The sequence below is a fragment of the Neomonachus schauinslandi genome, chromosome 14 (assembly GCF_002201575.2).
Source record: "Neomonachus schauinslandi chromosome 14, ASM220157v2, whole genome shotgun sequence".
Taxonomy (NCBI): Eukaryota; Metazoa; Chordata; class Mammalia; order Carnivora; family Phocidae; genus Neomonachus; species Neomonachus schauinslandi.
The window spans coordinates 69,094,996-69,120,392 of NC_058416.1; the positions used below are offsets into that span (position 1 = coordinate 69,094,996).

Here is a 25,397-nt window from a genome sequence, read left to right on the forward strand (position 1 = left end):
GTGCTTCCAAAGACATCGGAGACATGGTATCTGGACTTTCTGATTTGTTTTTCAGCGGAGAAACCAAATGGTAATAACAAGTACTTACCATGTGCCAGGCACTGTGCTAAAAACTTTACTTGGATGATCTTATTTAATCCTCCTATTCTCATTTTTTTTTTTTGAAGATTTTATTTATTTATTTGACAGAGAGAGACAAAGCAAGAGAAGGAACACTAGCAGGGGGAGTGGGAGAGGGAGAAGCAGGCTCCCCGCTGAGCAGAGAGCCTGATGCCGAGCTGATCCCAAGACTCTGGGATCATGACCTGAGCCAAAGGCAGATGCTTAATGACTGAGCCACCCAGGCGCCCCTATTCTCGTTTTTTATTCTCATTTTCCAATGAGGAAATTGAGATTTATGGGGATGAAGTGATTTGCCCAGAGGTATACAAATATTTGCCTGAGTGTAGAGCTGAGATATGAACCAGGTCCTTTTGACTGCAAAGCCGGAGCTGTTATCCATCTCACTTCAGTCATGCAAATTAAAATTCAAATCTCACCTCAGCCACTTAATTATTTCTCTGAGCCTCAGTTTCCTCCTTTGTAAATTGGGACTATAATACGTGTCAAGTAAGTTAAGGATTAAATGCTGTCATTGCTTTGAGAGCCTTAGACTAGTTTCTGGATTCTTATTTTATTTCTCCTTTGTTCTTTCCATTAGCAGATTGCTTGTCTAGGGTAGGGTCTAGGAATCTATAGGTTAGGTTCCCCAAGTGATTCTGTTGCTGGTGCCCTAAATCCCAATAACTGAGGTCTCTTAGAGTCAGTGTGAAAGAAGTCCTGACTTCCCATCTGGATTGTAGGCCAGCCTCCTCCTAGCTGGTCTTAGCAGTTTTGTGGCCGCAGGCAAGCTGTTTCACGTCTCTGAATATCTGTTTTCCAATTTAGAAAATGGGGTTCTATTCTCTGACATTCTCCCTTACAGAGCAAGTTTGAGGAGCAAACTAAATATGACTCTGACAGTACTTAGAAGACCAGGAAGTTGAGAGTGTTGTCATTAGCATATTTTAGTAGAATGAGTTTTGTAAAGGATGCATTGAGTTGGAGCCATCTAGTGTTGAGAGTATATTTATTTTGAAACCAGAAGTTGAATAAGAGTTTCAAGAGGGAGTGATTTATGGTGAGAATAGGGCTGAGAAGCAAGGAAGCCAGCAGAGAGGTGGCATTTTGGGGGTTGTTGCTCTTTAGCCTCCAAGGTCAGGATCAAAGAGGGAAGAAAGAAGCACAAAGTGAGAGTTTTTGCCAAATTAGGGCAAGAGCAAGCTTTGACAAAAGGCAAGGTAATATGCCTCATTTTGCTATCCATAAGCTTCAGGGAAGAAGGAGGAGGGCTGTGAAATCTGTCAGAGGAAGCAGCATTGCCAGCATCTTGGGAACTGGAAGAGGAGAAAGAGAACTTGGCAGCCCCCGCTGCCAAGTGTCTCTGGATAGTGTCCTGGGCGTTTTCCTGAGCATTTGGGGAAATGGGACATGGCATTCATTTGTGTGTTTGGCATGCCAGCCTGGTTTGTATTTGTACATACAAGAGAGTAATGAGGCTTCCCACTGCCATCCCCTCCCTGGGGTATTATGAAGACTAATGAGATAATAGCCATAAAGCCCCAGAAGCTGCTCAGAAGAAAGGAGCTAAACAGCCCCATTGTTCACTGGGCAATGAACTGTTGGAACTTCTGCCCTGTTCCACGTTGCCCAGAAAGGCCTGTCCTTGCCTGTTTCTCAGATGATTTAATGTGGCCAAACAGGAAGGAAGCAGTTGATTCCATTCGGACTTTTGCGTTGTGGAACCCAGCCTCAAGGCACATTTCCCAGAAACCAGTTGCATCTAAAAGCAGGGACTGCCTCTGTCATAAGGAGCTTGAGGTGGCGAAACAATTTTGAGACAGAAGATGGTTGTAGTTACAGGACATGAGCCAATTATAGGCTTTCTTAAAAACTATGATTAAGAATTATGTTGTGTATGGTTAGCCCCTATATTTGGCTGAGCCTTGGGATCATACTGGTTTTTTTTTTTTTTTTTTTTTGAGGATTTATGAGTGTAGACTGTGGGCTGTGCCCTTGATGGTACTGCCATTTGATGAGTGAATGAGAATGGAGTTTGTGTCAACAAAGGAAGGATCAGATGGGAACTGGATGTGGTCAGCATGGATGATGATGTGTTGAAGGTATCGGTTCCTGGAGAGAAATCTGATGGTGGCACAAAGAGTACAGCAGTCCTTGTGTAGCTGAGATGAACCTGGTGCATGGGCAGCAGGGTTACTTACCATGTGCAGCAGGTCAGGAGTTAACTTGGGGCTGACGATCCGTGGTGAATGTGCCCTAGAAGGGTGGTGGGGAAGCCTTGTACGGTGGGTAAGTGTGGTCAGGCTGGTTGTGAGGAACAATGAAGGCTGATGGAAGAGCAGAGGGAATGAGGACTGTGGACCTCATCTCAGGGTCCTGCGAGGGAGGGAGGTCTTGAGGAGAGCCCTCCAAAGGCAGTTTCAGTCATGTCCAGAGGGTGAATTTGCTCCTTTTTCAGGTGAGTTTTTGAATCCCTGGGATTCAAAATCTCCCTGGGAGAATAACCCATTTCTGCTTTCCTTTCAGGGGCTCAATGCGCATTGGGAAGGATTTTATACTCTTCACCAAGAAGGAAGACACCATGACCTGCCTCTTTTTGTCTCGGACCTTTCATGAGGAGGAAGGCATTGATGAAGTAGGTCCTGTCCTCGTGGCCTAAGTCATTATTTCACATTTCCTGGGTCTGCTTAGGTTATTTGCGATGCTGGGCTCATTGGGGTTGCAGGATTGCGGCCATGCCTTTTTATGGGATTAGCTGGTTGGATGAACTGGTTGAGGGGTTAGGCAGACCTCTTAGTGTGAGAGGAAGTAAAAATCTCAAAGCTTTAGAGAACAGTTGTCCTGTTTCTGAGAATGAGGCCATCAAAATGGCAGGAACCAAGAGTTGGATTTGCAGCTTCTCTAGACCTGCAGCCTAAATTTAGTCTGGTGGAGTGTTAGTATGAAGAGTTTTATCAAGGGGAGTGTTTTGGCTTCTTTACTGTGGGTGGAGATCACAACCTGCAGTAGTAATAGGAACTAATAATAGGAGCAGCACTGTCTTTCCCATATGATGGTGATTTTGTGGAATGTGCTATGAATGTATTTTCCTTTTGAAGAAATATGTTGCTTTAATCGTTTATATCAGAAGGAACAAGTAAGATACTTGGGGGGCCTGGGCAGGTAGTGAAGCAGGTGAGTATATGGAAAAACATCATTGTAAGTTCTTTGCTAAATGACAGATGACACTTAGCCCCAGCTCATCATTGCTATGCTGGAAAGAAGTCATAATGAATTTGGAATATTCTCATTTTAAAACATTTCAGTAATTAGATAACTATGTAAGCTAAACACATGCTCAGTTGATTCTCTTTGTGGCCTGGTGGCTCAGACATCTACGGAGTTGGTCTGGTGAGGTCTGTGCTTCCTCACCAGAGGGGGTATCAGAGACAGTTTTAGTTTGCCCAGCCTCAGACTGGACTCTTCCTCCTTTCATGTGTGGGAGGTGGTGGCCAGAGCTGTAGAGAGGGGGCTGAGAGGGTGTGCAGAGAGAAATCCCCAGATAGGTGAATTTAGTCAGGGTTTCAATCTGATTAATCTCTCTTGGTTAGCTGTGATTAGATTTGTGCTGGCCCTATTTAGGTAATGAGCTTAAATCATAGCAAATTAGTTCATGGTGGGAATGAAAGGCGGTCTTTTTCCACCACCTTTACTTGGCAAGCCAGTAGATTTGTTTGCCTTTTTGGTGCACTGTGTCAGTTCATCTATCATACATGCAGTGAGAGAAGTGCTACAGCTGGAAAGAACGCTCCTGGGAGAAGGTAGGGCAGGAGAACTTTTGCCCAGGCTGTGGTTTTCAGGAATGTTTCCTGATGGACTGTGGGTAGTGGGAGGAGGGTGGTCAAGTCCATGGAAATAGTCTGTTCAAGGCCCTGAGGGCTGGTGAGGGCTGTGGGAAGGGACTTGGCAGAGGGGCTACCTGAAGAAAGGTGGTGGCCTCTGGAGAGCAGGGAGGGCTGGGTCAGGCTTGACCTCAGGGCCTTGGTGAATACAGGACTTTACTAACACCAGCCTTCAAAGGGGGCTTAAGCAAGGGTGTGGCAGTATCAGATTCCCTTTTAAGATGATCAGTTTGGTGGGGCCCCTGGGTGGCTCAGTCAGTTAAGGATCTGACTCTTGATTTCACCTCAGGTCGTGATCTCAGGGCGTGAGATGGAGCTCCGCATTGGGCTATGCCCAGTGCTGAGCCTGCTTTAGATTCTCTCTCTCCCCCTTTCCCCCTTCCTGCCTGCTCGCACTCTTTCTCTCTTTAAAAAAAAAAAAAATCATTTTGTTATTATGTGGTGATTGGATTGAAAAGACAGGTGTTGGAGTGAACTAGTTGAAATTCCCTAGCTGTGTGTAGCCTGGTAGGACCACAGCAGGGAGGTCCTTTAACATGTGGGACCCACAAATCTGGTGTTTGATCAGTGGAGAGGGGAAAAGGGAGGAGGGTCATGAATGATGTAGGTTCTGGTGTGGTAGCTGGGGCATGATGTGGGCTGTTTGGAGCTGGTGAAGAATGAAAGAAAATAGCATCCTCCTCTTTGGTGAAGAGTAAGTTTTCCTGGACATGGAAAGTTAAGTTTGGGTCGTGAGCTTGAGGGGAGGCCTGGGCTCTGGGATCCTTGGTAGCAGATGAGCTCACCTAAAGGAGTGTTCAGAGTGAGAAGAGGACCTGGGATCTCAGGGATGCTCTCCTCCAGGGAGAGGAGAAGGTGGCAGAAGAGACAGGAGTGACCAGATGGGTAGGAGGAAAACCAGGAGTATGGTGACATTGAAATTAAGGAAGTGTCCTGATGGCCGGGTTGGGTGCCAGTGGAAGTGTATGCTGTTTAAAGCAATGCTGTTATCACCTGGGGCTGCTGTGAAGAATGGGGGTTGCAGAGTCAGGTATAGATTCACAGAACATAAATGGAATTCAGTTCCCCGGGTGAAAAAGCTAGGTTGAAATTTTTTCCTTACTTGGTGCTAGAAGGTCACTATTTTGGATTGTACTCCAGTGCAAACTCAGCCAAGATTTCAAAATAAGATCATTTTCTACTGGGTAGGAATGTGTCCAAACCAGCTCTAGGGATGAATACCATTAGGGATAAAGCTTCTTAGAAACCAGTAAAATCTCTCAGAACCCTTAACAGTTTATCACCCCGGCACTTTTTAAAATACAGAATCCCTTTATTCTTAGGGTGGGCCATTTGATTTGAGCTTTTAGGTGCCTGGACTGCTTTGCTTTACAGAGGGAATGAAGCAGTCATCTCTCCACAGGGCTCCTGGGCAGCTGGCTGGGAGAGAAGCACATCTAAGCCTCTGGGTGTGGCACTTAAGGGTAGGATTTTAGAAGAAAGAGCAGGATTTTTTTTTCCCCCCGTTTTATTGAGGTACAATTGAGAAAGGTAGGACTTTTAAAAACATAAGATTAAATTCCATAATATGGAATTGTGTATTAAAATACAGGTACAGTTGAGAGAATAATTACAAAGTGAACACTTAGGTAGTTGCCATAATAGACTGATACCAGAAGCCCCCAGTGTGTCCCCTCACTAATGGTATTCCTTATTGTACCTCTGAAGGAACCACCTTCAGGTAACTTTTGTAATGATTATTTCCTTGTTTCTCTTTATAGTTTTGGCACCTGTGTTGTGTATGCATTCTTGAATAATAGTTTGTCTATTTTATGACGTTTATTTAAGTGGGCTCATACCATAGATTTTTTTTTTTCTATTTTGTTTTTTTCACATAACGTTGTTTGGTTGTTTTTGTTTTAGTTAGGGGGAGGGGCAGAGGGAGAGAAAGAATCTCAAGCAGGCTCCATGCCCAGCACAGAGCCCAACATTGCGGCTTGATCTCATGACCCTGAGATCATGACCTGAGCCAAAATCAAGAGTCGGACCCTTAACCGACTGAGCCACCCAGGCGCCCCTCACATAACGTTTTTGAGATCCATGCATGTTGATGCTGATAGCTGTTAGTTTGTTCATCGTCATTACTATACACTATTCCATTGTATAAATATATGATAGTGTAATTTATCCATTCTGTTTTGGATATTTACATTACTCTTACATGTTTGCTGGTACATATGTGCAGAAGACACTCCCAGAACCTGGGAGTGGAATTGCTGAGTTGTATGTTTATATGTATCTTCAGATTCACTAGATAAGTACAAATATCTTTTCAGTAGTAGAGAGAGAAGAATCGATATCAAATTGGGAGAATGGCCAGGGCCATCCCAAGCAGGGAACTGCTCATGCAAAGACCCCCAGGGCATAAATCAGCATATTCCAGAGGACCTTCTGCTGTGAGACTGAGGCTTGGGAAGGGCAGAAGCCACAGAGCCTCTGGTGTCAGGCTGCAAAGCTTGGACCTCACCTCTGGGGCAATGTGGAGCCACTGTGGAGAGGGACAAGATGGATGCACATTTTGGGGGAAGGCTATTCTGGGTCTTCCCTCAAAGTGTCTGCCCGTGCTTTCTCCAAAGGTGATAGTCCCATTGCCCACCTGGAATGCTCGGACCCGGGAACCTGTCACAGACAACGTGGAGAAGTTTGCCATCGAGACAGAACTCATCTACAAGTATTCTCCCTTCCACAATGAAGAGGAAGTTATGACTCAGTTCATGAAGATTCCTGGAGACAGTGGTAAGTAGACTTGAGCTTACAGGCCCTAGAATCCAGGAGCCATGAGTGGTGTGGGGATGATCAGGTGGTGCCTGGCAGGACAAAAGGAGGATTTGTTTCCCAGGAACACTGGTGATCATCTTCAATCTCAAACTCATGGATAATGGAGAGCCAGAGCTAGACATAATCTCAAATCCAAGAGATATCCAGATGGCAGAGACTTCCCCAGAGGGCACGTGAGTGTGGCTGGGAAGGGAGGGAAGGCTTGGAACTGGTGGTCCATTTTCTCAGGGAGAGAAAGCTCAGGAGGTGACTTTAATAGCGAAGGGGGGGTGGGGCTCATTCCCTGAATTTCCCAGTATTGGAGTTGATGAAGCTGAGCACTCCCAAGTTTTCTTACCACAAACAGAAGGATGAATAGGACAGCAGCTCCTCAGCTAAGCCAAAAGAAAAGATTAATGGTCCCTTGCCCCGACTCCTTGATTTGGAAGCCGAGCCTAGAGACAGGATGGGTTTTGCTGGGTCTGTGGTGGGGCCAGTGGTAAGGCGGGGTCCGATGTCTGTGGAGTGCCTGTGCTGGGGATGTGAAGGGTGTGCTCCCCACACTGAGGGAGCAGCCCTTCAGGGTGGTGAGAAAAGCCAACATGTGAGGTGGAGGGTCTGCAGAAAGGCTGTCCTTTCATATCTTTGGTCAAGCTGGTTGTGGGGTGGGTGATAGCACTCCTCTATTCCTGCCACCTCTAGGAAGCCAGAGCGGCGCTCCTTCCGTGCCTATGCTGCCGTGCTTTATATTGATCCCCGGATGCGGATCTTCATCCATGGGCACAAGGTGCAGACCAAGAGGCTTTCCTGCTGCCTATATAAGCCCAGGTAGGGGTCTGCCCACCCTGGTCTGCTGTTCCCTTGAGCTGAGGATGGGGCCGTGGCTGTATTTCTCGGGGGCATTGTTTGAGGGATGCTAGGAGTGATGATAAGAGGCTCTGACAGTGTTGACTGCATTTGGGCCTTTAAGCTACTTGTGATTTACTGCATAGAAACTTCTAAGTCCTGAGGGAGGGACACAGATGGCTGATGAGCTGTGGAGGTTGGCTGGTGAAGCTTGTTGAGTGTGAGTGCCTTCTGTGACATGGAGGGTACCCTGCCTGGCACAGTGAACGGTGTGAGCCTCTCAGCTTCAGGGCCAAGGGGCCTTTAGACACTACACAGGAGAGAGCAAAGGCCCTGGCTGATTGCTGAGATTTGTTTCTGCTGTGGGATTATTGATACACCTGGTGAGTAGTGGGGTTGCTTATCAAAGATGGAGCAAGGGGCAAGTGGAGTAAGGAATTGGGTATTTTGCTACAATAAGTTTGTTTTGGGGGTGGCTGGGTGGCTCAGTCCGTTAAGCGTCTGCTTTTGGCTCTCAGGTCATGATCCCGGGGTCCTGGGATCGAGTCCTGCATCGGGCTCCCTGCTCAGTGGGGAGTCTGTTTCTCCCTCTGCTTGCTGCTCCGCCTGCTTGTGCTCTCTCTCTCTAATAAATAAATAAAATCTTTAAAAAAAAAAAAAAAAGTTTGTTTTTGACTCATCATGAGTACAGTGCAGCTTGGAAGGGAGCAGGAAGGCAGGGTATTCCTGAGTTGCTCAGGTTGCTGCCCAACCCTGCTGCTGCTTGGGTCTTCAGGTTGCTTTTTCCCCCTGTTCAGGATGTACAAGTACACATCAAGCCGTTTCAAGACTCGTGCAGAGCAGGAGGTGAAGAAAGCTGAGCATGTAGCACGGATTGGTAATGTGCACCCCGCACCCCCCCCCCAGGCAGGAGGGGGGATCAGGTTGGGATTGTCTGGGGGATACTTGTCGTGGCCAAAGCAGGATCCAAAAAAAGCTCTGTCTAGCACCCAGGGGCAGGCTGTTCTCCTGAACCACAGGTCTAGTTCCTTTTGCATACCTGCATGCCAATCCTCTCAGCAGTTTTTCTTCCCAGACTCTAGTTTCTCTTCATCAGCCATTTATAGGGACTTACCTAAAACAGTGTCAACTCCTTGGCTTGCTCAGAGTGAAGAATCTCACACTTTTCTTTGGCCCAAATACTTGTGAAATTGGTTTTCCTGACTCCAAGGCAAACATCTCAAGGTCTCTCATGCTGACAGGGCTTCTTGGCTGCTTGATGGAGAGTGATTGGCTGAGGACTTGGATAACTTCCAGCTCCTGCTGAGGATGTAACTCTGGTTACCGTGGGCAGTTTTTGACCTGTTCTGTTTCATTTATAAAGTTTAAAAAACATGTCTCAAGTATAAATAGTGCCTGTTTTGTTTGGGACCTCCAAACAAAAGGATTTTCCTTTTTGTACTGACTGCATTCCAGGCAGGGAGGTTGGAGGTTGCTCTCCCAGCTCTCCTGTTCCTTGACAGTGTACACACATCTTGCCCAGCGGGTACTACACTGGGATTCAGGAGGGATGATTAAGAGTTTTTGAACCTTTGTATTCCTTATTCATGGTTTCTTCTGGATTTCAGCTGAGGAGAAGGCACGGGAGGCAGAGAGCAAAGCTCGGACCTTAGAAGTTCGCCTAGGTGGAGACCTCACGCGGGACTCCAGGGTAAGGCCCCAGATCTGAGCAGCTATTGTCTAGCATTTCTGGCATTAGGATCCCAGAGTTGGCCTGGCTCAGCCCCAGGCTAGTCATGAACTCCTTACCCTAAAGCTGCAAAATGGATATTAAGGTGTTTCCATAATCATTATTGAACACACTGTATGGTAGAATCTTAGCTAATCATTTCAACATCCTAACAACCATATGGAGTGGCCACTGTTAGTATTCTCAGTTTATAGAAAGGGAGATTGAAGTGAAGATGGTCACTTGCCCCAGGTCACACACAGTAGTGAAGGAGTCTGAGCAGTTCTCTACCCCTCTGTCTGACACTATTATTTCATTTGGGGGTGTTTCCTCCTTCATTTCAGCCTGGTCAGGTAAAGCATAGCTTTTGAGTTTGTCCCCATCAAGGCCATTTTCTGTAGAAAAGAAGTAAATCTCAGAGTGTGTTTTTGATTCCATGTGATTTAAAGTGAGAAGTTTCAGATGTTTGTTATAATATTGCCTGCTGTGGTCCAGAGCACCTCCTCCCCTCACTTGGTGCCAACGTACATTTCCAGGTGATGTTGCGGCAGGTCCAGAACACAGCCATTACCCTGCGCAGAGAAGCTGATGTCAAGAAGCGGATCAAGGAGGCCAAGCAGCGGTGAGTGCCAGGGCTGGGTTTTTTATTTTTGTTTTTTTTTTAAGATTTATTTGTCAGAGAGAGAGTGCGAGTGCACACAAGCAGGGGGAGCGGTAGGCAGGGGGAGAAGCAGGCTCCCCACTGAGCAAGGAGCCCAATGCAGGACTCGGTCCCAGGACCCTTAACCAACTGAGCCACCCAGACGTCCCTGGCTTTTGGTTTTTTAAAATTATGTAGCTTTTATAGTCAAAATTAAAGAGCTTAAGGAATCCCTCCCCACCCTGTGAGGTCGCTATTCTGTCACAAAGATTGCTTTGAGAGCCATTGATGTGATCCCAAATGCTTGTCAAATGCCCACTGCAGATTTTTTCCTGAGCTAGGAAAAGGCAGGGTGGGCCCACTCCCTGGTAGACCTCCCTTCCTGGCAACTCCCGTTCTTTCTTCCTTCCCTCTCTCCCTTTCTTCTTTTTTTTTTTTCTCTCTCTCTCCCTCTCTTCTCTCTCTTTCCTTTTTTCTCTTTTTTCTTTTTTCTCCTTTTCATTTAAAGGATATATAAAATGCTTATTATATAAAACTAGTAAAACAGATCATTTTTAGAAATATCATTTTAAAACTCCCTTACATTTGTACCATCTGGTAATATCTACTCTTAATATTTTATCCCTGGTTACAAATGTGGAGTAATGCTGTAGATTGAGTTTTGGACCTTTTTCATCTAGAATGGGCACTTGTCCTGACTGATTAGATTATCTCCGTGTCCCACCTTATGTCTGGAGCTTCTTGGGGCTCTGGACATTGAATTCCTGGGTTGCTGCTGCTTGGCCTTCCTGCCACAGGCATACATTTTTGGATTCTTCTGAGTGAGTGTGCTGCTCATCCATCTGCTTTTCAGCTCCATGATTTTGTTACTTATCACATGAGGGTCTCTTCCCTCACATACATGTTCATTGTTCTAGTGAATTTTTACCTTTTTAAAATTTATTACTGTCACATTAGTGGAGTAGGTATGATCTTGTGTTTAGTCCACCATGTAACTATCTTCACAGAGATTTGCAGCAGCTCCACAGTATCCCATTCATACTTAAATCTTAACGTCCCTGTTTTGTTACCAGAAGCTAGCCAAAGTCACATGCTTTTAATTAGGGATGCTTAGAGTCACTGCACAGTACCATCTCCCTACCAAGTCTGATGGGTTACATGTTGACTGGAAATGGAAAACTTACTCCTTAACATGTCTCAAGTTTAAGCTTAAGCTAACATATCTTCAAGAACATGGTGTTTGTGTATTCATGGGTTGATCTGCTTAAATTTATATTGTGTCTTCTCAGAGCACTTAAAGAACCTAAAGAACTGAATTTTGTTTTTGGGGTCAACATTGAGCACCGGGACCTGGATGGCATGTTCATCTATAACTGTAGCCGCCTGATCAAGATGTATGAAAAAGTGGGCCCACAGCTGGAAGGGGGCATGTGAGTATTGCCCAAGGCGAGCTTTTCACCAAGGCAGTGGGCCAGTGGGGTGACAGAGTTGTGTCTTTTTTCTCCCTGCAGGGCATGCGGTGGGGTTGTTGGGGTTGTTGATGTGCCTTACCTGGTCCTGGAACCTACACACAACAAGCAGGACTTTGCTGATGCTAAGGAGTACCGGCACCTGCTGCGGGCGATGGGGGAGCACCTGGCACAGTATTGGAAGGACATTGCCATTGGTAATTCCCTTTCTGTTCACTTCCAACCTTAGAATACCCTTAGTGCCCAAGGATGTAAATTTAGGAAGAGCGAGAGGCTGGCTCCTAATATGTGTGGGTGTTTCCTTTCCAGCCCAGAGGGGAATCATCAAGTTCTGGGATGAGTTTGGCTACCTCTCTGCCAACTGGAACCAGCCCCCATCCAGCGATCTACGTTATAAGCGCCGGAGAGCTATGGAAATCCCAACCACCATCCAGTGTGGTGAGCTGGTGGTCGGAACCTCCTCCTGACTCTCCACCATAATCCATGACCCTCTTCTTTCTGACCCCTTGCTGGCCTCCTGACTTGACTGACATTCATGGACTTTGGGTCCCACTGGGGATGAGTCTGTTTGGTGATGGGCCTGGGAGCTCAGCCTTGGGGCTGTGTCAAGTCCCACCTGTCCCTCCTGAATGAGGCAGAAGGTGTCTAACCTGCCAGGCTTCACTTGGTTTGGTACCCCATTGTTAATGGTGTGATTGATGATTGAGCCAGGATCCTGGTGGAGGAGGGAGAGAGGCTGGGAACATTGAAAGTCCATGATATAAAGTGTCTATTCTTGCTGGAATCACTGTCCCTGAGAAGAATTACCATTGTGTAAGGAAGGCAGAGTTGTAGCCATGGAAAGTCGGGGGTATCTTTGCCTTGGGCCTGGTTGAGAGGAACCTGTTTACTAAAGATATTATGGGACATGGCTGATGTTTGTGGGGGTGTTTTCTGTGTCATAGATTTGTGTCTGAAGTGGCGAACCCTCCCCTTCCAGCTGAGTTCTGTGGAAAAAGATTACCCTGACACCTGGGTTTGCTCCATGAACCCTGATCCTGAGCAGGACCGGTGAGCACTTGCTCTAACAAGGAGATTGTGGGTATCTCCTCTCTCCTCACTGTATTCTCCCTACCCTTTGGGTAAATAACTTGCTGTGCATCTTGAGGTCAGTGCTGATATTCTCACATCTCTGTCTTGCTGCAAATAGTAAGTGCCCTGGAAATAAGAATAGATGTCTGTCCTGCAGTGAGTATTAATTCTATACATTTGGGAACCCTGAGGTTGTTGCTGTGATGAGAGACAGCATGGGTTGGCTGAAGAGGAAGGACTGTGTCCTACTTAGGGCCCTGTTTTGCCACAACCTCCCTAACACCCTCTTTTCTACAGATGTGAGGCTTCTGAACAGAAGCAGAAGGTTCCTCTGGGGACATTCAGAAAGGACCTGAAGACACAAGAAGAGAAGCAGAAGCAGCTGACAGAGAAAATTCGCCAGCAGCAGGAAAAGCTAGAAGCCCTGCAGGTGCGTGGGTCATGGGCAGTGGACAGAGCTAGCCTGTGTCAGGTCTGTCTGGGATGGGAACAGGAACCCTCAGTGGCTCCCTGGTTCTTGAGTACATTAATGATGATCATTTTAAAAAATCAAACTATTTTGTTTATGTGTTCCAATGTGGGCAGAAAGTAAGTATTCTACCAGAGAGGTAACCACCATTAACTAACATTTCTAATTTTTTATGGCTGCCTATGTACACATATATTTTATAATAAAAATATGGAAATTGTGTTATGACACACTTTTTAGTGCATACTTCTCTTGGGATAATTTTCCAGAAGTGAATTTGAAAGAGTAAAAGCATTTGTAAAATTTTATGGCTTTTTATAACTACTTCCAAGTTATTCTCCAGAAGATATATTGATTTCTGTTTCTTTACAAGCAGTACATTTATTTTAAAGTTTTTTTGCAAATTCGACAGGCAGAGGTACACATCTTATAATTTGAATTTCTTTCATATTTTTGAGTTGGACAATTTTTTTGTCTATTTGTTTCTTTCAGGATAGCTTCTTCTCATGTATTTTTTTCATAATTGATTTGTCAGGTTTTTGAGATGTATTTATGGTCATTTATCATTTTTATTATAAAAAGCTTTTTCTTTTCTGGCTTCTGTGTCTGTGCAGATGTTCACACTACCCTGGATGTCTTAGGCCTGCTTCCCTGTCTACTGAATCGCACTTGTCTTTTCTGACCTTTTCCATCAGACTTTTCTTGCCTTTTTGGCTTCTTTTATAGGAATTTAGTCCATTGACACTTTTTCCTGGTCTCTCAATTGCTAGATGAATCACATAGAATCCTGTAGTTTGCTGATGATATAGTGTCTGTATTTTTTGTCTCCTAGTGAGAATGGGAGTCTTAAAATAGTAGGACTGTGCCTAGGTTTTCTTTTTTATGTGCCCATTGTCCCAGACACATAGTAGGGATCCAGAGTTTGCTTGAATGTACCAACATATGCAAACAACCTCATCATCATGTTTGCTGTGCAGAAAACCACACCTATCCGGTCCCAAGCTGACCTGAAGAAATTGCCTTTGGAAGTGACCACCAGACCTTCCACTGAGGTAAAGCCCAGGACGGGGGGAAGGGCTTTTCCTTAGGTGTCTTGTGTTAGGATCAGTGTTCTCATTCTCTCCGGTTCTCTTTTAGGAACCTGCACGTAGACCTCAGCGACCTCGGTCACCTCCTTTACCTGCTGTGATCAAGAATGCCCCCAGCAGACCCCCTTCCCTGCAAGCTCCCAGGCCAGCCAGCCAGCCCCGAAAGGCTCCTGTCATCAGCAGTACCCCAAAGCCTCCTTCCCTGGCAGCTCGGGAGGAGGCCAGTACATCCAGGCTGCTGCAACCACCCGAGGCACCCCGAAAGCCTGCTAGCACACTGGTTAAGACTGCGCCCCGGCCCACCCCTGTGGTGCAGCCACTGTCACCATCTCTGCTACCCAACTCCAAGAGCCCTCGGGAGGTCCCAGCTCCCAGAGCCATCAAGACTCCAGTGGTCAAGAAGCCAGAGCCACCCAGTAAACTCTCCCCAGTGAGATGCTTTTTCTCTTCCAGCCCTGAGTCTACCCTCAGTGGTGTAGGAATGGAATCAGGCTGTGTCAAAGCTGTTTTGGGGGAGCCTCACTGGAGATCATCAAATCTAAAGCTTCCTGTTGCCCCTGAGGAGGAGTCTTAATAGCTGAAGGGACTTGATCTGGTCAGGGCACAGAGCAAGTTGGTTTCCTGTCCAGGGAGCTCTTCACTGCTCCCTTCACGTTTTGGTCTGCCATATATTTGAGTCCTCTCCACCAGCTTCTGTGGTGTAGGTGTAGGTTGGCAGCCTGGTGACCGCCTTGCTGGGCTGCAACAGTGGTCAGCATGTCTCAGGGAGGTCACAGCTGGCTGGCCAGGCAGGCTAAGGGAGAAGTAAACTGAGAGGCTCCCCCTACGACAGCTTTGAGCAAAGGTCCTTGTGGGCACAGGGATCAGGAGGTTGCTGTATACTGAGTAATGTCGGGAGGCTCAGCCCTGGGGGACCTGAGAAGCACACAAGTGGAACAGCTCCTTTAGGCCAGATGGAACCTTCCTGCACTTCAAGGGCTGACACGGCCCCTCCTCACATTCCCTCTCCTCTTGCTATAGACCACTCCTGGTCGGAAGCGGACTCTTGGGGTCTCTGACGAAGAAGAAGCTGAGGAGGAGGCTGAGAGGAGGAAGGAGAGGTCTAAGCGGGGCAAGTTTGCTGTGAAGGAGGAAAAGAAGGACTTGAATGAGGTAGGTGGTACCAGGTGAGGTTAGAACCTCCTTCCCCAGGGTTGCAGTCTGCACCAGCTTCGTTTATCTTTTGTGATTTGAGCCTTCCAGAAGCCCAGTTCATCTCTATAGGACTCTTAGTCACACAGATGACTTAGAAACATGGCGCCAGGTAGGCTTCTGAGTGAGACTGGCTTCTGGCTCTCATCACAGGATGGAGGTCACACACATATCAGGGAGGCTCGAAACCCTTTGCTTCCCTGTGTTTGTGACTTTCCTTTGCATACTGTCTTGTTTATAAAGGTGGCAGAAGGGTAGATACTCAAGGTAGTGTTTTGGAGAGCAGCTCTTGGTGAGACATGGAGATGTAAATGGCCACATAAGATAACATGAGGTGACAGCTAATGACCCTGGGTTGCCAGTCATGTAAAAGTCTGCTTTTCGGGGGCACTGGGGATGGTTCTAACAGACTCTGTTCTCCTTACAGCTCTCGGACAGTGCTGGGGAAGAGGACCCAGCTGATCTTAAGAGGGCTCAGAAAGGTGAGTTTGGGGAGGTACCTGGCAGCCTGTGGGGGAAAGGGTAGTGGGGCCCCTCAGCCAGCAACTGTTTATCCTGAAGACTCTTGAAGGCTTTCCTGGCTCTGGGCTCTTGTGCAGCAATGGTTCCAAGTCTGATCCCGAGAAGAATTCTGAAGATAGCACACCCTTACGTGTATTTTTAGCACAGATTTCTTGGCTTGCACCTCTGGCAGTCACTCATTCTGCTGCTCTTTGGCACCCTCACAACAGATGGGGAAAGGAGATCAGGGTGGCTGGGCTTCATGTTCCTGGCAAAGTACAGGCAAGCATCTAGGGGTTCTTGTCTCTGCAGATCCTGGGACCGCCTCTCTCAAGGTGGCCCTGGTGAGTGGGGAACTTTGTTAGTGTTCTGACTCCCGTTCCATCCTCATTCTTTCAGATAAAGGGTTGCATGTGGAGGTGCGTGTGAACAGGGAGTGGTACACAGGCCGCGTCACAGCTGTGGAGGTGGGCAAACATGTGGTGCGGTGGAAGGTGAAGTTTGACTACGTGCCCACAGACACCACTCCGAGAGACCGCTGGTAATGCCCCTTTCCAGAAGCTGACAGAGTTGGCCAGGCCAGGGGGAGGTCTATCCCTGGCCTCCCAGAAGGTGGCCCATCCTGGGCGCCTGGGGCACACATGAAACAAGTGCTTGTGTGCCTCCTAGGGTGGAGAAAGGCAGTGAGGATGTGCGGCTGATGAAGCCCCCTTCTCCGGAGTACCAGAGCCCCGACACGCAGCAGGAGGGCAGGGAGGAGGAGGAGGAGGAGGAGGAGGAGGAGGAGGAGGAGGTGGTGGTGGCCCAGCAGGCTGTAGCCACGGCAGAGCCCTCTACTTCTGACTGCATCCGCATAGAGCCTGACACCACTGCCCCGAGCACCAACCACGAGACCATTGACCTGCTTGTCCAGATCCTCCGGTAATGTGTCTTCCGACTCTGGGGCTAGCTGTGGCTCTCCACACTTGTTCTTGCTATTCTGAATTTCCGCTCCCACCTTCTTCTTTCTTTAGGAATTGTTTACGGTACTTTCTGCCTCCAAGTTTCCCCATCTCCAAGAAGGAACTTAGTGCTATGAATTCAGATGAGCTAATATCATTTCCTCTGGTGAGTTTGGCCTAACCTTTATTTTTATTCTGCGTGACCCGTCAGCTTCATGCTTTTTGTGATTGCCGGCCCTTGTTGTGTCCACCCCCCCCCCCCCCCCCCGCCCCGTCCCCCCGTAGCTGGATATGACTGTGATGTGCAGAAGCCAACCACAACCACAACCATAAGATGCTGGGGCTGAGTCCTCACTTCAGGACAGCAGGCCTGGTTTGACATTTTAGAATGAGTATATCCTTTTCCCTCTACCCCAGCAGAGGGAGTAAACTTGTCCCAGGCAACAGTGAAGAACTTAGGCTCAAAGTACCTAAAACTTGACTCTTAGAGCGAGGTGGAGATGTCTTGAAAGTAAGCACTGGGTGGTGTTATGCTGATGTGGCACAGGCCCTGTGCTGGACCTCTTAACGAGCAGCAGAAGAGAGTCCTGCCTCCCAAGTGGCGTAGGATTCAATAGAGACTGAATTTTTACCAGTAGTTGGACATGAGACTGAGAGCAGTAAGTGCTGTGGAAGCAGGTAGTTGGGCTGTGGCAGCCTTGGGAGGGGAGAGAGCAGCAGTCTGAAGTGTCTGTATAAGTGACAGGGAAGCTTTGAGGTAGGGGGACTTCGTGAGCAAGGGGTCAGAGGGATGAAAGTTCCCAAGTCAAGGCAGCAGGCTGTGTGGTGAGCATTGAGGGAAGAAGAGGGCCTGAGAGCCAGGATATGGTGCGTCTTGAATGTCTGGTCTTAGGCATAGTGGTTTAAACCTTGAATAAAATGAAGGGCCAGCAAAGTTTTGAGCTGGGGGAACTGTCAGCTTGAACCTGGTCTACAAACTTTCTGTAGAGGGCCAGTTAGCAAATATTTTCAGCTTTGTGGGTTATACAGTCTCGGTGGTAACTACTGAACTCCACTATTACAGCGTGAAAGCGGCCGTAGACAGTTTGTAAAGGAATGGATATGGCTGTGCTCCAATAAAGCTCTATTTACAAAAACAGGTGGCAGGCTGATTAGGCCTGGGGCTCTAGTGTGCTGACCCCGCCCTAAGAGGATACCTCTTGTGGCAGTATGTTTGGGTGGGATGCGTGGATGGGAGATGCAGGGGCAAGGGGGCAGGTCCAGTTGTGACCGCTCAGAGGTGAGGGAACAGGAACTTGAGCCAGAGTGGAGGGGGTGGACTGGTGGGTGAAAGGGCCATGTCAGAGGTTGTTGACTGGAGGCAAGTGATGGGGGAGGAGGCAGAGGCCACGTGCTTCTCTATGTCTCAGGCCTTTGGGAAGTGATGACAAAGCTATTAACTGGAAGAGAAAACAGAGGGTGAGGGTAAGAGAGGTGATGAATTGTGATATGTGTTGGGCTGGAAGCACCAGCACCTACATTTCTGGTGATGTCCAGTGGGCAGGTGGAGATTGGGGACTGGGCACTTGGGAGGGGTAGGAAGGCCGGGGCTGCATATGGGATCTGGGAGTTGTCTTTCATTGAGTGGCATAGATATTTTTATGGTTGGAATAGCTTAAGTTTTCTAGGGAGGAGTTTCTAGAGAACAGAACTAGAAATCGAAATTGCAGGGCTAGTATGTTCAAGACGTTGGGCCCTCGTATGGCAGCTGTGTGCTTGATGGTTTGCCAAAGAGGAAAAGATGGGGTTTTAAGTCTCCATTCTACTTAAAAAAAAAAAAAGTTAGGAGTTGAAGAAACTGAGGCTCAGAGAGATGAAGAGTCTTTTGTGATAGAACCCAGATTTGAACCCAGGTACTTCTTCTTTAGGACAAGGGTCTTGCCCTTCTTCCAGTACTGCTTTGCTTCCCCATGAGATGAGAGGGTAGGTGTTGGCAAAGGAAGCTAGGGGATGGCAGAGCTCGTGGTAGTGTCCCCAGAAAGCTCCATGCCTCAGCTGTTGCGCTTGTTGAGGTTGCAGGTGCTCTCTGCAGATCCCAGGAACAAACCACTGATAGGATGGCTAGGGTGGCCTGGCATCCTCTTGTCAGTCAGATTTGTTGATTTTGGCTTAAAGTTGTCAGACTCAGAGTGAAGCCTGAGTGGGATCTTTGCTGCTCAGACCAGAAACACAGCCAGGATCATCTGAGCCTAAAAGTCTGTTAGCTTATGCTTATAAAAGGTATATCACCAATGCATCAACTTTTAATTTTTATTTATTTTTTTTTAGTGTTCCATGATTCATTGTTTGCGTATAACACCCAGGGCTCCATGTAGAACGTGCCCTCTTTAATACCCATCACCAGGCTAACCCATCCTCCCACTCCCCTCCCCGCTAGAACCCTCAGTTTGTTTTTCAGAGTCCATCATCTCAATGCATCAACTTTATAGTCTGCTGACTGTAATGTCTAAAATAAACTAATTTTTTTAATGTCAGGGACACAACAGAGTCTAATGTTCATTATGCTCTTGTCAGTCTGTAAAAGATCATCCTTTTTGCCAGCATACTGGACTAGGAGTTCCATAAAGTTCTCAGGAGTCCTGCAAATACTAGATTTAAATATATATTTTTAAAAAGTAATATAACCATGTAAATCTGTAATAAAGAGTTAAAAAACTAACATCATAGGCTCAAGACATCGTATACTGAGTTTTAATATTTTGGAGTCTGCTCACTTATTTTGTGCTGCCAACATAATTTTTCACATAAAACTTCAAATTTCTTTTGCCATCTTGGTTTAATAGGATACTCTACATTGTAAGGTAAATGACACAGTTAAGTACTTTCCAGTCACACTTTTTAAAAACAGCAGTCAGGAGCCAGTAACGCTTTTTAAAATCATTCAGGAGCCCCTCAATGCCAGTAGCTCATAATCTTTATAGAAGCATATAAACACATGAGTTGATAAGACTACAGTGGTCAGCCAGAACCACTCGTTTTCATCAAAATGGCCTTATTCTCATTGGTGACTTAAGAGTAAATGATGTTATAAATTTGAGCTTTGAAAATAGATACTGCTCAAATTTTTTTACAATTAGATTCCATGTAACATTTCTTTTGAAGCAAGTGTTCTGCTACCTTTTAAAAGTTTGAAAAGCCTCATGTCTAGAGAAACTGCTAGTTTACCATCACTATACCCCACATTTTGGAAGTTTCAGGTACTCAGGAAAGATAGTAAAGGCTCTAATGTTATTTATAGAAGTATACTACACAAATCTGAAGGTATTTGCTGCTGGTGGGTGCTTGATAAATATTTCTGGAAGAGAACTTTTGGTTCTTACATTGTGGGGCGTGACTTGGAATGGGCTGCCGAGAGGACTGTGGTGAAGTTAGAAAGGTATGATTGAGCTGGGAGAGGGACTCGTCCTTTTTGTGCCAACTGGAATGGCATCCCTCACTAATAGCTTGCTGTCTGCCAAGGGCTGAGGGCTTCACATTGGGTGATCCTATCTCCCTCTCATGGCAGCCCCATGAGATGGGCATCAGGTTTTTCCACTCTGGAGCTAGAGAGCCCGCTTGTCCCTTGTGTGTGACATCCCTTCACACTGAGCATCCTTGTGCTGAGCCAGGGTGGGGATACTAGTGCTAATCTAGAGGGACCCTTGGGGCCCCTGTAAGTTCATGCAATCATCCTGTGGGTTCCCTCCCTACAGAAAGAGTACTTCAAACAGTATGAAGTGGGACTCCAGAATCTGTGCCATTCCTACCAGAGCCGTGCCGACTCACGGGCCAAGGCCTCCGAGGAGAGCCTGCGCACTTCTGAGAGAAAGCTCCGAGAGACAGAGGAGAAGCTGCAGAAGCTGAGGACCAACATCGTGGCGCTCCTGCAAAAGGTGCAGGAGGTGAGCCAGGCAGCCCTCTCATTGCAGCTGGACCACCTGGTGTCTCAGGGAGGGGGGCCTGGGCACCTCCTGCTCCCTTCTCCCCACTCACAGGAATCTGTGGTTCCAACCCTGGCTGCACAGCATCCTGACCAGGAGGGCTGGAGGTGGTGCGGCTGCCTGGGCCTCATCCCAGCCAGACCCACGGTATCAGATTTTTGCCCTTGTTTAGATCTTCTTATTTACAACCTAGTTTGAGAATCCTCCAAGCCATAAAACAGAAAGAAGTTCTTGCTTTTCCAGATGACGCCCAGATTGGGATTGGGTTGCCCAGAAGTGGGGAGTGCCTCTGTAGGGTCTTAGTCCTTCACCCAGGCAGTGAAAACTGTGGACTTGCTCTGTGTCTGTCCTGTGGATACCGGTGAACCAGATAGGCAAGCTAAGATCCCTACCTTCATGGCCCAACAGTCTGGTGCACAGAATTACTGATGGGGGGAAGTGCTATGAAGTAAATACAAGAGAAGGAAACATGGAGGCCACTTTACTAGGATGTTCTAAGAAGGGGGTATTTGAGCTGAGAGTAGAATCAGTCCTACAAGATTGGATGTGAGTGCTTTGGGCAGAGAGAAGAGTAGGACCTGAGGTCAAAGGCAGGGACTTGTGGGTGATAGAAGAGGCAGGCCTATGTGAGGTGGGCCGTCCCTGGAGGGGTTTGGCACAGTCCTTTTTGCAACCTAAGATACTTACGTGGTTGGTTGTAGGAAGTCCTGGAGTTGGGTGGAAGTTAGAAGCTAGGGCTTGGGTGAGGAGGTTCCCACACTTATCTGGATGAGAGATTTGGTGGCCTGAATCTTGGATGGTGACTGTGAGAAAGACAGATTTGTAATATTTGGGGGGAAGGAAGGAAACGGGTGATTCTAATGGTTTGTCTTGAGCCCCTGGGTGAGGGAAGGTGGTAGCCTGTACTGAGATGGGCACAACCCGGGGTGGGGTGATGGAGTTGGGCTGTTTTGAATACTGAGTCTGAGAAGTCTGCAACACATCTAAGGCACCGGGAACCTGGGGTAAAGGCAGGGCAGGAGCAAGAAATCTGGGCGTCATCTGTGCACAGAGGATGGGGAGGGGGGGAATGATCAAGATGGGACAGGCCTGACAGCAAGGGCGGAGGAGGGGGTTGGGGATTCTGGGCTCAGGCTCCTTTGCCTGTGAGAAGGATGGGGAGGTGGCCCCCCTCCGCCCACCGCCTTCTGGCCCCTAGCTGATTGCTCCCTTCTATTCCAGGACATAGACATCAACACAGATGATGAGCTGGATGCCTACATCGAGGACCTGATCACCAAGGGGGACTAAGGGGCTCAGAGACAAAGATCAGCTCCTCTGCCCTTCAAGGCAGAGTTCTCGGGGTGGGGGGAGTGTTTTGTTCCTGGGTTGGTGGACTTACCTTGATTTGACTCACATGAGACATTTGTGCTTTTGAGGGAAAAATACTCTGATTCTTTGAATCTTCCTCCCTAAGTTTATAAATATTTATTTTTTAAAAGAAAAAAGATGCTGCGCCTGCTATGAGACCATACATTTTTCTTTTGGTGACTCTTGGGCAAAGGACAGAGAACCAGGATGCCAAGTTCCTTCTCTTGGCTCCTGGCTCCTCAAGATATGGTAAACCCAGTGTCATCCATAAGTCAGAGAGGCTTCAGGGGCAGGGCTTAGCTCTTCTAGAGGATGAACAGTGTTGATAAGGGAAAGAGCCCTCCAGAGTTGTGCTTCTCCTAGGGGCTCTGATCTGGGGGACCCCTGGGGGCAGTGGATCAGGATAGAGGCTCAGTGCTGAGCAGCTCCCTTCTCAGGGACATGAATGCTGGCCCAAGCAGCTGTCAGTCATGCTGTGGCATTGTCCAAACAGCTTGGGGAAGAAAGATCCTCCCATTCAATTCCCCCATCCACCGTTCAAGTTCTCCCTGTGGCAGTGATTTCCTCAGTTAACTATGGATAGTGAGGTTTCCCACCTCAAAAACTTGAGTCCAGATTGAGTAGTAGATCTGACTCTAGTGGAATACACACTGAATGAATGTTTGAATTCCAAAGGATTCTTTTTGAGAAAGCTCCTTATGACAGAGCCCCTGGTGCTGATCTGGTGGTGACCTCTGCCTGTGGGTTTGGCAGGGTCTGGAGGGAGCACACTGCCTCAGATGGTGCTGGCTGATCTGGAGAGCCTGCTGCTGCTGTTTTTACTGTTTCCCCTCTGCCTGGCCTCACCGGTCCCTGCTCTAGGCCAGATAGGAGAGGGGGTCACTGAGCCACAGGGACTCCAGAGGCAGCTTTGTAGGAAGCACACCATGCCTTCCCTCCCATCTAATCACAGCCTCACGCAGCTGTGTCCTTCAAGTGACTTCTCAGGGTCAAAGACAAAGGCAAGAGTTGCTGTTTCTCTTTAGTGGTCATTGGAAAAATTCTGGTTTGATTTCCCCCAACTCTCTTCTCTCTTCTCTATAGTTGGGGACTTTGGGTTTTCTAGAGGCACAAGAACTATGGCCTGGTACCACTGGTCTGTGATTCGAACCTTTCTGGGTGTGTTTCTGGCATCTACCCACTCCAGGTCAACAGTGGCCCACATGCCACTTTGTGGCCTCTGCAGAAGACTGGGAGGCACTGGTGAGGGAAGTCTTTACCCACTTCTGCACGTGTCCAGAAGCACCTGCAATTTGTGGGTTTGGGGCTTCCCCAAACCACATCCCTGTGGCAGGGTTATTTGGGGAAATACCACTCAGAACCTGGTCTCTTCCTCTGGAAGATTCTCTGAGCCTAGGGGTTTCTTGAGCTGGTGATTCCTCTCCTGTCCACCTCGCTCTCTTCATCCCAGGCAGCATGTGGTTCATTTTTGTCTCCAAACCTACTGTTTTAATCTAAAGGAAGTTGGTTCTGCATTTTTACCAGAGGGTAATACCCAAGTTTTTTATTTACATACCTGTAATCAAAATGCAATACTATAAAACTTTTACTGGTGAGACTCCTGAATTCAGTCTGTTTTCTTCTGTTAGTAAAATCTAGCACTTCCTACTTCATTCTTTCTACCACTATGGTTTTAAACTGTCTTCAGATTATTCCTCATCACCATCTTTTTCTATATTCACCTTCCTTAACACGCACAGAAACAGAAATGCTGAACTTCTTAAAACATTTTAGCTTGAACTCCATGTGCCCACTTTGCTGTTTAAATCCAGTCACAGCTGTACTGAATGTAGCCTGTTGCCCAGACAGAGCTCCTGCCATTCTGGGTGGGAAGATAAAGTGCAGGGTTCCTCCCCTTTCCATGTGATGGGAACTGCTTGGAACTTTCTGAAGACTTGGGAGGAGGGAGTGGTCTGGCTGGTTTGTGGCCTGAGGGTCCATAGCACAATGGCTGCAAAAAGGTGAATGAGTACAGCATTGCTTGTTTGTTTGTTTTTTTTTTTAAAGATTTTATTTATTTATTTGAGAGAGAGAATGAGATAGAGCATGAGAGGGGGAGGGGCAGAGGGAGAAGCAGACTCCCCGCTGAGCAGGAAGCCCGATGCGGGACTGGATCCCGGGACTCCGGGATTATGACCTGAGCTGAAGGCAGTCGCTTAACCAACTGAGCCACCCAGGCACCCTGGCATTGCTTGTTTTTAAGGAATGAGAGCAATGGGGACTTTTAGTTTTTAAGTGACACATGCATAACAGTAAAAATTCAAACAGTACAAAAGGCTGGAAAGCCTGAAAAGCAAGACTCCCTTTCACCCTTGATCCCTGTTTTTCCTTGAAAAGAGTATCCATGCTAAGCACACATCTATTCTGTTTCTGCCTGTTTCCCACTCAGTGTATCTTGGAACCTGTTTCAGAATAGCCCATATGGGTCTACTTTTTTCTTCTGCACAACCTCATAGCATTTCATTGTCTTGGATGTACTGATGTTTAAGAGTCTCCTACTTAACAAACATTTGGGTTAACATTTATGAAAAAATGCTATGATGAGTGTATTATTAACTCAGATCTATGTGTGTGTATGGGAAATTCCAAAGAGAAATGGCTGTGTCAAATGGTAGATACTAATATTAAAAATACTAAGATATAGTCCAGAAAAGACCTCCAACTTTAACTCCTACCAGCAGTGTATTCTGCCCCCGCCCCCACCACACTTGTCAGTATGCAGTCTCTTCCATCCTGTGTACTAATCTGAAAGGAGAAAAGTGATATATTTTTGAGTTGGTTTGAACTACGATTGAGCACCTTCATTGGCCAGTCGTGTCTCTGATGCAGTCTATAGTTCTGAATCTGGATTAGGGACTTCTGTACAAAAGTGTTTACAAAAATAGAAGATGATAACCAAGGGGTGAAGTCCTCAGGAAAATGTTCACCTTGTACGACCCTTTCAGGCCCCAAGTGTCCCATGGATTTAGGATTATAATCCCCACTTTAGGATCAGTACTGTATTACTAGGTCAGGACAAAGGTTTAACGTGTTTGTTTACTCAAGGAAGACATGGGTTAATAGTTGAGAAAAACTTTTCTGGTTCCTCCTTTATCTGAGTGACACTACTTTTTGGCTGCTCTTATTGGGTCCAGTTCCCCATGTCTACATAACTGCCTTTCAGACCTGTGGTTCAAGCAGTGGTAGCCAAGAGTTCTTAGCTCTAAGGACCAGTAAGTGATAAAGCTCAAATTTCTTTGCCATTTACGTAGAATACAGGGCTCGACTGGAGTGGGCAGTGTCTCCTGGTTACTTGTCCCTGTCGGAAGATTGTTCTAGCTGGGCCAGGCTATAAGGGACCTATGGTCAC

At 47.1% G+C, this 25,397-nt stretch overlaps 1 protein-coding gene across 6 annotated transcripts in view; it reads left to right on the plus strand.

The window, feature by feature from the left end:
• The window catches only part of MORC2 (MORC family CW-type zinc finger 2), a 41,080-nt gene extending 17,477 nt beyond the window's left edge, over positions 1–23,603 (plus strand). For 4 of the 6 annotated variants that reach the window (XM_021703455.1, XM_021703456.1, XM_021703457.1 and 1 more), the window contains 21 exons: positions 2,626–2,734; positions 6,596–6,755; positions 6,859–6,970; positions 7,479–7,604; positions 8,420–8,499; positions 9,230–9,312; positions 9,867–9,952; positions 11,260–11,400; positions 11,482–11,636; positions 11,749–11,877; positions 12,384–12,489; positions 12,808–12,940; positions 13,957–14,031; positions 14,117–14,497; positions 15,088–15,219; positions 15,686–15,740; positions 16,159–16,300; positions 16,429–16,680; positions 16,773–16,866; positions 20,432–20,620; positions 21,881–23,603. In XM_021703455.1, the coding sequence (XP_021559130.1) occupies positions 2,626–2,734; positions 6,596–6,755; positions 6,859–6,970; positions 7,479–7,604; positions 8,420–8,499; positions 9,230–9,312; positions 9,867–9,952; positions 11,260–11,400; positions 11,482–11,636; positions 11,749–11,877; positions 12,384–12,489; positions 12,808–12,940; positions 13,957–14,031; positions 14,117–14,497; positions 15,088–15,219; positions 15,686–15,740; positions 16,159–16,300; positions 16,429–16,680; positions 16,773–16,866; positions 20,432–20,620; positions 21,881–21,949 (2,809 nt within the window). In that variant the 3' untranslated portion in view covers positions 21,950–23,603. Of the gene's footprint in view, positions 1–2,625; positions 2,735–6,595; positions 6,756–6,858; positions 6,971–7,478; positions 7,605–8,419; positions 8,500–9,229; positions 9,313–9,866; positions 9,953–11,259; positions 11,401–11,481; positions 11,637–11,748; positions 11,878–12,383; positions 12,490–12,807; positions 12,941–13,956; positions 14,032–14,116; positions 14,498–15,087; positions 15,220–15,685; positions 15,741–16,158; positions 16,301–16,428; positions 16,681–16,772; positions 16,867–20,431; positions 20,807–21,880 lie in introns of all 6 variants that reach the window. The other 2 variants (XM_021703454.1, XM_044921061.1) reach the window with 2 other exon arrangements.
• The last annotated feature ends 1,794 nt before the right edge of the window (positions 23,604–25,397 follow it).